The 10,863-nt window shown below is 56.5% G+C and overlaps 1 protein-coding gene across 1 annotated transcript in view; it reads right to left on the bottom strand.

Moving 5' to 3' along the window:
- LOC121852187 (kinesin heavy chain-like) overlaps positions 1–10,863 on the bottom strand; it is a 29,626-nt gene that overhangs the window by 915 nt on the left and 17,848 nt on the right. The window contains 12 exon segments of the mRNA XM_042346280.1: positions 1,196–1,269; positions 1,429–1,549; positions 2,316–2,498; positions 3,177–3,323; positions 3,759–3,965; positions 4,390–4,458; positions 5,267–5,348; positions 5,915–6,124; positions 7,387–7,535; positions 8,632–8,736; positions 8,940–9,064; positions 10,054–10,141. Coding sequence (XP_042202214.1) covers positions 1,196–1,269; positions 1,429–1,549; positions 2,316–2,498; positions 3,177–3,323; positions 3,759–3,965; positions 4,390–4,458; positions 5,267–5,348; positions 5,915–6,124; positions 7,387–7,535; positions 8,632–8,736; positions 8,940–9,064; positions 10,054–10,141 — 1,560 coding nt within the window.

Raw genomic sequence — 10,863 nt, 5'->3', positions numbered from 1 at the left:
GTGTGTGCGCCTGTGCGCGTGCGTGTGTGCGCCTGTGCGCGTGTGTGTGTGCGTGCGTGTGCGTGCGAGTGCGTGTCGAGCGCTCATGGTGCTGGCTACCCACTCCCTCGTGTGCCGTGGGGAGCGGTAGTGCCAAGGCTTGCGCGCTGCGCTACGAACCCGGCGACCCGAGTTCGATTCCCGCTCGCAGTCAACACCGGTGATGATTATCTGAACTGGTACTGGGCCTCCCCTAGGTCGACTCAGCCTAAAATGAGTACCTGGTGCGATGTGTAAACATCGCCACCGGGGAGACAAAGGCGGTCGGGCGTGGTGTTGGCCACCCACACACCCCCATGTGTACTGTTCCGGCCTTCATAGGTTCTCGCCAACAGCACTTGCCCCAACAGTGCGTTCAGGCTATACGGGGGATCTTTGTCTCTGCGAGTGTGTGTGCATCAAGCGGTCGTGGTGCTGGCCACCCACCTCCGAGTGTGCCATGTGTCGGCTATCACAGGTGATACTCGCTAACAGCAATTGCCCCACCATTCTGCTAAATGCTATACGGTGAGTGGCAGATGTCACGGCACTTGTGTGGTGAAGGACTCCCCTAGGAAGGATGTCTTGGGGCTCAGCTCATTCAAGGTACTTGGTTGCTCAAGGATGCCCTGGGACTCGCTGGTGCTGCTCTCTGTATGGCTACTCACTGCGAGTGCCGGTTGGGTTTGTCTCGCGGGCTGTATCGTGGTGTTGCTATCTTGTCTGTTAATGCCACGGTGGCAAGATGTTAACTACCTCGCCTGGTATACAGGAGGTCGTGGGGTCGACACCGACCCTGACGCCTGCTGCTATATATTTGGAGTTTGCATGTCTCTCTCTCCCCTTGGTCGCGTGGATTTTTCTCTCCGGTTCCTCCGGTTTCCCCCCCCCCCCCCCCGCATTTAGAAACATGCATTTAGAGTATTTGGCTGCTATAAATTTCCACGCGATAAGCCACTTAATTTGGCTATCATTTGTGGCCAGGTCACTTCTGAAAAAGAGTTACATAGCTCAAGTGGGCCTTACCTGGTAAAATAAAAATCGTTTCGTTTTAGTTTAGTCTCTCTCCCCCGTGTCTCCCTGCCTTCGCTCAACGGCAATGCACAGGGCTTGGATGCGAGAAACTAAATTTGACAACTTGAGAACGAGAGAAAAGCGGCGTGGGGAAGGACATTACCTTCATCTCCCTCTCGCTCTGCATCTTGTCGAGATGCTCCTGCTCCTGGTCTCTGAAGGCCACGGCGCGCGCTTCTGTGGGGTTTCAGTCGGCCGTGTCAGAAACAAAACAAGAAACATTCATTCAGTGTCTCGGCAGTGCCCACAGAGAATCAGAATCTCCATCGTGGAGAAATCCGATGCGCTCTGGAAGCCCCCTTTTCACAGACCCTGGTGTTGGCTGGCGAGTAGGACCACCTTGTGCTCGCAGCGTCACAACCTCCTCGTCGAGGGCATCGAGGGCCTCCTGCAGCTGCCGCTTGCTCTGCTCGGACGCCTGCAGGTACTCGGAGAGCGATCGCACCTTGGACTCGTGCTGCCAGGGGACAGCAGCGGCACACAGGGCACAAGGCAAAGTCACCGGGGGCTACTTCCAAAGTCACGGGGGCTATAATAGAGGTTTTTTTTTAATTATATAAATGTGTCGTTAAAACCCGCCACCACCCGACATAGATAACTAGTAAGGGTTGTCGCGTAAACAGAACGTGGCCAATTCGTCACTAGTACAGCACACCGGTGACGAATTTGCACGTTCTGTTTACGTGACAACCCTTACTAAGATGGCTGTGTCGTGTGGTGGCGGGTTTTAACGACACATTCATATATTTACGCGATCTAACCCAAAAACCTCTATTATGAATGATATTGGTCGCGAAAGCCTCCTCCGTGTTAAGCTCACTGGGGCTACTTAACAAGGTCATCATCGGGGCTACTTCCAAAGTCAGAGGGACGATGACAGCCGGAGGTCGAGACTAACGATGGAGTGGCAGCCCAGAGGCAGGAAGCGCCCGGACGTCGGTGGCCAAGGGAACGACCGAGAAACCCGATGGCGGCCGGGACCAGACTTGACGACACGTTGCGGGATATCGCAGCAGGCGGAAGAGAAGCAACGACGAGAACATTTGAAAGCACCGGCCGTTGTCGTCGCAGAGTCCCAAATTGAGAACCACCCACGGCCAAACCGGCGCGAGTGGTGCGTCTCAACACGCGGCTCGAGGGCCGCAGCGCCACCACCCTGCGCTTCTCACAAACTGACACGCGCCGCCGACGCCGCCGCCGACTCCGCCGCCGCCCGCGCTTGCCTGCGACGTGACGAGACGCGCGCCCTCCAGCTCCAGCGCCGTCGCCCGCGCTCGCCGCTCCGCGTCGGCGTGCTCCGCCTCGAGCTGCGAGGCGCGGCGCGTCGCCGACTTGGCCTCCGACTTGAGCTTGGTGAGGACGAGGCGCACCGTGGACAGGTCGTCCTCCGCACAGCCCGCCTGCTGCTCCGCCTGCACGGGACCACGGGACGGGCAGCGTCAGACGTTTCAAGCCCAGGCCAACGGCGGCGTCGCCCGTCTAAAGACGCGGTACGGGGGGTCTTGCCAACGCACGGGGCAGGGAGGACCGACGCCGTGCCGAGAGTAGATGGGGCAGTAGATGGGCAGTAGATGGGCGCCATGGTTGGCGAGATGTTAATTACCTCACCTGATGTACAGGAGACCGTGGGTTCGATCCTGACCCTGATGATGCCTGTGCATTTGGAGTTTGCATGTTCTATCGTTACTGATTTATTTCACCAGGTCACACCCACTGAGCAATACAGCTCTTTTTCAGAAGTGACCTGGCCACAAATGATAGCTCAACGAAGTGGCTTATCACGTGGAACTGTACAGCAGCCAAATACTCCACGTGGCCACGTGACGATAGAACATGCAAACTCCAAATGCACAGGCATCGTCAAGGTCAGGATCGAACCCACGATCTCCTGTATACCAGGGCGAGGTAGTTAGTCTCTAATTTTTCTCTCGTCGTGTTTTTTTGTTGCTGTTGTAACTTTCTGAACCCCGCCCAATCTGCACATAGGTTGACAAATCGAGCTTCATAGAGCTCATCGGATCCCTCCCTCCCTCCAAATAAAGATTTCCGATTCGGCGGGGACGAGGGCCCCCCCCCCCCCCCACCTTGCCGTCTGCGGCGCCACCGAGGGCGGCGTGGATCTCGGCGACGTCGCGCAGCAGCAGAGCGGCGCTCTCGGCCGTCTTCTTGCGCTGGAAGGAACTCGACTCGTGCAGGCGGAGCAGCTCGGCCTCCACCGTGCTCAGCCGTGCCTGGACACGCGCACACACGGACACGTGTACACACGGACACGCGTGACGGCGTGTGCGCGAAGACACGGACAAGCGTGACGACGGACGCGTGGAGACAACGGACACGCGTACACACGGACACGCGCACACATGGACACGCGTACACACGGACACGCGCACACATGGACACGCGTACACACGGACACGCGCACACACGGACACGCGCACACACGGACACGCATGACGACGGGCACGCGGAGACAACGGACACGTGTGACGGCTGCGCGCGGAGACAACGGACACGCGTACACACGGACACGCGCACACACGGACACGCGCACACATGGACACGCGTACACACGGACACGTGTGACGGCGTGCGCGCGGAGACAACGAACACGCGTACACACGGACACGCGTAAGATGCGGGGTGCACGACCCAGGGCCGTCCCTCACCGTCTTGCGCTGGAGATCGAGGCGCAGCAGCGCCACCTCCTTGGCTCCCTCCTCCGCCTCCTGCGAGCGCGCGTCGTAGTTGAGCGCCAGCTCCTCGAGCGCCTGCAGCACCTCCTTGACCTCGTCGCGCGACGCCTCGTTCTCCCGCTGCAGCCGCGCCAGCTCCTCCCGCAGGCCGGCGTCGTCCCGCCGCGACCACGCCAGCATCTGGAAGGTCCCCGTCCCCGTTCCCGTGTGAATCTCGCGCGCGCGCTTGCCGTGGCGAGTGCCGCTCGCGAGGATCCGTTAAAGTCGCAGCGACCTTAATGGATCCACGTGGCCAAACCCCCCCCACGCAAATCGCTCATGTTTAATATACACAACGGCAGGCACTCAATTCAGGCCGAGTCAACCTAACGGAGGGCCCAGGATTGGTTCAAATATTCGTCGCGGCGATTCATTGGTCGCGAGCGGAAATTGAACTCTGACCGCCAGTTCGTAGCGCAATGCGCGAACACACTGCACTGCCCCCCCCCACCCCCCTACATTTCGCAGGCACGCAAGCACACACACAACAGTCGCACACACAGGATAAAGCCAATACACGAGGTCCTGAGAGTTCTAATTTAGCCCAAGGCCCGGGGTTGCTCACCTCATCCTGCTCCATCAGCTGCTGCTTCAGCTTCTCCACCAGCAGAGCCTGCTGGGTGATGTCATCGTCCTGCCAACGCAACCACACGCAACGCCACCGCGGTCACTCGCCAGCGTCGTCTTTGAGCGCAGCAGTGGTCAGCATGCTGCGCGACATAAGCCTGGCAAGCAGAGTTTAATTCTCAGCCGTGGCGAACGTAAGCGACACAAACCTGCTCATCCCCCTTTCACCGACACCGACCGGCGTTGACTGGCGCGGTGCAGTATGGTGTGGTCAAACAACGCCCAATGACCGGGTGGAGAGGCCTTCATCTTTGAGTGTGTGTGCGGGCGTTCGTCAAGAGGGTGTTGGCCTAGCGTGTAGAGCAGTGTGTACCGCAGTGTAGAAACCCAGGTTCGATTCCTTGCCAATAAAAAACTCCGGTGGCAATTGGCATCCGAGCCTGTACATGCAAATCCTTACCCCTTTGTGGACCTGGCCACGGTTGTTTGAGAGATCATCTGTAGCTCAACCATCACAAGCCGATTAAAACCTAAAAACTGCCGGGTCATATGCACACCCTGTCCACCCGCCCAATCACAATCGTCATCATCATCATCGCTTAATATTCACACCGTGCCTCCCCACGCAGTACACATCGAGGCACCCGCAGGCAGGGAACCCCCCGGGGGCAGCCGTCCCTGCCTGGCACGAGGTGAATGCAACACCGGCCATCGGGCGGCAATGTTACCACATGAATGATCAAATTCGGCAAACTTCGGACCATGACGCTCGGGCACGCCTGAAGCAGATGTCAGCTACCGTCGCAATAAACGCACCCGCACGCGGGTCCGCGGGCATTAATCGCGAACCCTCTTGCAACGGGCCTCTCGCGCACCTTGTCGTCGAGCTGGCGGTAGAGCTTGCGGAGCCGCTCCTCGACGACGCGAGGCTCCGCGTCGTCCAGTCCGGGGTAGACGCTGATTCTGCCGCTGCCGCCACTGCCGTCTCCCGCCTGCGGCGACGCCGGCGGCGACGCCGACGGCACGTGTCGCCCCGCGAGGGCGGAGCGCCCGGCGCCGCCTGCGCCACATGGGGCCTCCACGCGCCGCGCCGCTCCTCCTCTTCCGGCGACGGTGGCGGCATCATCTCGCCTGCGAAACACAACAAGCATTTCTGAAGAAATCAGAAGGAAGAGCGTTCCAGACGGCCGCAGGAGCGCATCCGAAAGCGCGCGATGCGGTGACTGTCTTTGTTCGATCGCCAGCCAAAAGCAAGCCGCTGCCGCGAGGATGGCCGGGAGGATTTCGCGTGACGGTCTATTCTCCTCCACGAGATCGGCAAGGTATCGTGGTTCATTTGTGCGTAATGAGTGCGACCTTGTAATGTATTCGTTCGGCAAATGGAAGCAAATGCAGCTCGGCGAGCACCGGACCTTACAGTTGCAAGTGAATGCCCCATCCAAGGCTTTGTTGGTTTTATTTTATGTTATCACAACAACAATAATAATTAATCAAATATAACGGAACTAAAATACTGACGCGACCCCACCAGGCTACAAACAATGGGGGGGGGGGGGGCAGCCCACGACCTCCGACCTGCCGTACCATTGCGCCACCGCTGGAGCTCGGCCTCGAGGCTGCGGATGGTGCCCTGCAGGCTCTTGTTCCGCTCCCTCTGCTTCTCGTATTTCTTCTTCCACTGCTCGGCCGTCAGCTCCAGGTTCACCGTCACCGTGTTCTTGATCATTTTCGCCCTGCCGAGGTTCCACCGGGGGTGGAGCGCGTGCACGGGTGAACACACGAAACACACGCGGGGAGGGGGGGCACGGGGTCCCCATCGCTTTCGCTCGCCGCTAAGACTTTTAACCGGGAAGGGGTCCATCCCCGTGACCGGGTCGCCGTGGGAACGCGCCCGGCAGAGGTCGCAACCGGGTACCCGATACCCGTACCCTACCCCATACCCGGCTACCCGTACCCGGCCGGGTACGGGTAGCCGTTTGCGACCCTGGTGTGGCCGATTACGGGTACGGGTAGGCCATGAGTCACTGGTGAGTAACAGTTTGTCACTCATTTCGGGTAGGGTACGGGTACGGATAGGGAACGGGTACCCGTACCCGGCCGGGTACGGATACGGGTACCCATTTGCGACCCTGGTGCGGCCGGGTACGGGTACGGGTAAGGAATCAAAACCCGTTTGCGACCTCTGGCGCCCGGTCTTCGGCAGGCCGTGGAAGCTAGTAAGCAGGGCTGAGCCTGGATAAGGGGAGAGGGTGTCTTGGACCGGCAACCAGCGCGCAAGCACGAAACCTGGATGTGTTCAATTTATTTCACACCCTACGTAGCCAATCGTACTAAATGGAGGTGCAGTGTTGAGTCTAGGTGCAGTGTTGAGTCTATGTGCAGTGTTGAGTCTGTGGGTAGCATTAGTCTATGTGCAGTGTTGAGTCTGTGGGTAGCGTTAGTCTATGGGCAGTGTTGAGTCTGTGGGTAGCATTAGTCTATGGGCAGTATGTATGTTGAACTTCTTTCACATGGTACGCAGCCAACCGTGCTAATCCGAGGTGTGGGAGAAGAACGTCTAAAACATAAAAAAACAGTTTTAAAGAAATTCGTTTTCAATCTAGATTATTTAAAAGTGCATAGCTCCAGTGGCTTCCTAATATTGGACGGAAGGGCGTTCCGGACGGCTGCAGAAGCGGCGCATCTGAAAGCGCCGCACGATGCGGTGACAACAAATCTATTATTGCATCGTACCATGCTCTGACGTGCCCTGGTCCAAGCTCCCCACCTGCACCATCCCGTTCTAAAATATAATTTTCTTTCAGAAGGAATTTCCCGTTTTAACTCGACCACTTTTTACCAAACCCCCCCCCTCCCGCCCATTGTCATCGATGCAAAGCGCCTTTGAGGTTTGACGACGAAAGGCGCCGCTACAGAAGCTGCGACCGTCGTCGTAACGTCACCACCACCGTGGCGGTGACGGCGCTCGCTGCTGCTGCTGCTGCTGCTGCTGCACCTCTGTCCGAACATCAGCGTGGACTTGGTCTCCGCCTCGCTGCTGGCGCAGGGCGAGCAGCAGATGATGATGGTCGTGCGGCAGTTGCCGCCCAGCGAGTCCTTGAGCACGCGAGTCATCTTGCTGTCGCGGTACGGCACGTACGCCTTCTGCGCTCCGCGGAAAGAGCGGCAACAATGTACGTGGATTTGCGTGAGCGTTGAACTTGCACCGTATGCCGATCGGAGTGTTGCGACCGTGTCCATCGGAGTGTTGCGACCGTGCTAACCGGAGCCGCGAGAAGTACAAAGATCCCCCCTTCGTATACTCTGTAATAGAGGCGAGTGAGACTGTTAGCGAGCACCTATGAAGGCCGTCACGGCACACGAGGGGGTGCGTCGTGGCCAGCACCATGCCCGACCGCTTTTGACTCCCCGAGCGCGCGATGTTCACACACCGCACCAGGTACTCATTTAAGGCCGAGTCGACCGATGGGAGGCTCAGGGCAGTTTCAGATACTCGTCACCGTTGTTGGCCGTGAATGGGAACCCAACTCGGGTCGCTGGGTTCTTGGTCCAGTGCGCTAATCGCTACACTACCGCGCTCGCCATAGCAGTGGCGATTTAATAACCCCACACGGTCATTAAAGAGACTCTCCCCCCCACTCCGTCTGCTCAAAACCAGCAATGGACTAGTGCCCCTTAAACCATTGGAACAGCAATGGGGAATTCCACATCCATATGGGACGTTTACGTCTCTCAATAGGAAATTAAATATGCAATTCCTATTAACCCTGTCCCGTTCCGATGACGTGCGTGTGTACGTCATTCAAACGGAAACGGATATGTTTTTTTTACATATAAATACTTTATCGGTACCGAGTCTCCCACAAGGCCATTACGGCAGGGCATGTGGCACAGTTTGGCGCCAGCTATCATAGTGCGGTCGTGTCGCTACAGTTGTCTGCGGCGAGTACATCGTCGTTAAAAACGACGGCGCTCCGCCACCCCTCTAAATATAATGAACTGCCCGCGCGTTCCGAGATTCAGCGGTGAACGGGCGAGACACCCACCCCGCAGTCGCCTCGGGACCGGAAAGGGTTAAGTGGCACTTATTTTTAGGCAAAGAAAAAATGTCGCGCTTGATTTCTCGCTCAGTATCCCCCCGGCTGGCTGTTTGGGCCTGATTAGACCACGTGTCACCCCCTGCCCTCACCGTCGTCACTGCTGAAAGGGGGTAAAGGAAGGGGACCAACGGGAGGCTCACGTTTCCCTCGGACAGCGCGGATATGACGTTGCCCAGCGCCGACAGCGACTTGTTGATGTTTTTCGCTTCGTCCAGCAGAGCTCCCTCGGCTCCCGTCTTGCTCACCTGCGGTCGAGACGCCACGGGGCACAGGCTCGGCGTTCAGCGGCACACGAGAGAGAGAGAGAAAAAAAAGCGACGCTCGCTCTATAAACTATCCCATTCCCCTGCCCATCGGTTTAATTGCAAGCGTGCAGTTCTCTCGTAAAGCGCCGTTAATAAAAAAGGATCGGCGTTGTAAAATAAGAGGGCGGGGGGGAGGCGTTCACCTTCTCGCTGCCGGCGAGATCCACCAGGTAGAGCTTCCCGCTGAGCTTGGTCTCCGTGAGGATGTTCTCCTGCTTGACGCTGATCAGGAACACGCAGTGGCTTCGCGAGCTATGCTCGTTCATGTCTGCGGCAGGCGGAGGGAGAAAAAAATGTAATCCGTAAAAACAAAGTTTTTCACTATAAATCTTTATATGCGTGGCGGCTAGAGCTCTCGTCCTCTGGCTTGAGATGGCTGCCACCTATGGGTCAGATGATTGCCTGCCACCATTAAGCAATTGGTAATTAAATATAATACATTTTTTCCTAAAAAGTGTCAAATTTTGGATTTCACGAAAACAAATTGTCACGCACAACGAGTCTGTGTGCAAAATGTCAGCTCGATTGGATCACGGGAAGTGGGTTAAAAAACGACCGAAAGATTTGCACGGTCGTAAGCGTGCAAGCAAGCAAGCAAGTGAACTTAATATAAAGGATTTAAAAAGGAGTGGGCCCAACCAAGTCACTTGCGGTCGCTCACCCGCGCGGTTGGCATACGTGGGCAAAAGGAGTGAAACGTACGCGTGTACGTACGTACAGTATGTATGTATGTAGAGCTTATTTCGCACCGCCGTATGTAGCCAGCCGTGCTAAATGGAGGTGCGCGGGAAGGACAACAAACTAACCAGGAAAAGCAGTTCTAAAGAAATTAATTCTCATTTCTTTACGGAATTTTTTTTCCGTATATTTAGAAGTGTGAGGGCAAGTCGTGCAGCAGGGTGGCACAGTGGGTCGCACTTCTGCGTGGCAGCACGGAGAGCCAGGGTTCAATTTCTGACTCGGGTGCCTTCTGCGTTTGTAAGGTCTCTCTCCCCCCGTTCTGCATAGGGGCTTCCTTGGAGTTCTCCGGGTTTCCTCCCATAGCTGAAGAAAGTCACACGATTTAACTGGCATTGGGCCAACATCCCAAACGCTGAGAAATGACCCCGCGGATTCCTCGAGTGAGACTGCACCCAGCGGCATCGCCCCCCCCACCCCCATTGTGAAACCCTCCCGTGAGCGAGCGTCGAGAGTCGTCCTTGGTGAGCGAGCGCACCGATAGCAACGAGCCCGATTACAACGAGAAATCCCTCTCACTTGTGACGGACACGTGCCGGTTCGACTTCCCCTCGTCCACGATGTCCATCACCTCCTCCGGACTGGAGACGAACCTCTCCGTGCAGCCCTGTGCAGCGCGGGAGGGGCCCCCCGCGTCGCCGGCGTCACCACGCATCGGCGTTTGGTCACGCGCACAAAACACACGTTTGGCTTCTGTTTAACACCACGCAGGCTTTCGCGACGAATATTGTCTACAATAAAAAAAATTTCGATTTAAAGCTTTCGTGACTGCAGGGATTCATCTTCTTGGTTCTTTCGGTAAAGTCACGTAGAAGGGAAATGGGAAAAAAAAAAGTTTTTTATTATATTATTTTATTATGTTTTATTTTTATTGTTTTATTATTTCCCTTCTACGTGACTTCACCGAAAGAACCAAGAAAATAAAAAAAAAATTTGGGGGTTAGATCGCGTAAATATTGTGTCGTTAAACCCGCCCACCGCCCGACACAGACAATTAGTGATGTGACAATTGGTTACTGCTTCAGCACACCGGTGTGTTGGAGAGCACACGTGGCTTCAGCGGGGCGCTAGTCTGTCAACAACCCTGAATATGATCCAAGTCATCAACAGGTCTCCCTCTGCTCATTGGCCGTGTATTCCTTTGCCGAGCAAGACATCATCTGTACATTTGTCCATCCGTCCCTATCTCCCTCCAGCCAGCCAGCAAAACTTTCTTACAACGCAGTACGACGACGATCCCCACTTGCGAGTCGGGCGGCCACCACCACCACCACAGTTGATGATTACATTCTCACCGATAAATAAATCCACAATATCAGGCGGCGCAGC

Source organism: Callorhinchus milii, unplaced genomic scaffold, assembly GCF_018977255.1.
Source record: "Callorhinchus milii isolate IMCB2004 unplaced genomic scaffold, IMCB_Cmil_1.0 Scaffold554, whole genome shotgun sequence".
Taxonomy (NCBI): domain Eukaryota; kingdom Metazoa; phylum Chordata; class Chondrichthyes; order Chimaeriformes; family Callorhinchidae; genus Callorhinchus; species Callorhinchus milii.
The sequence above is the reverse complement of the archived record's forward strand: the minus strand, read 5'-3'. Positions and strand labels throughout refer to the sequence as shown.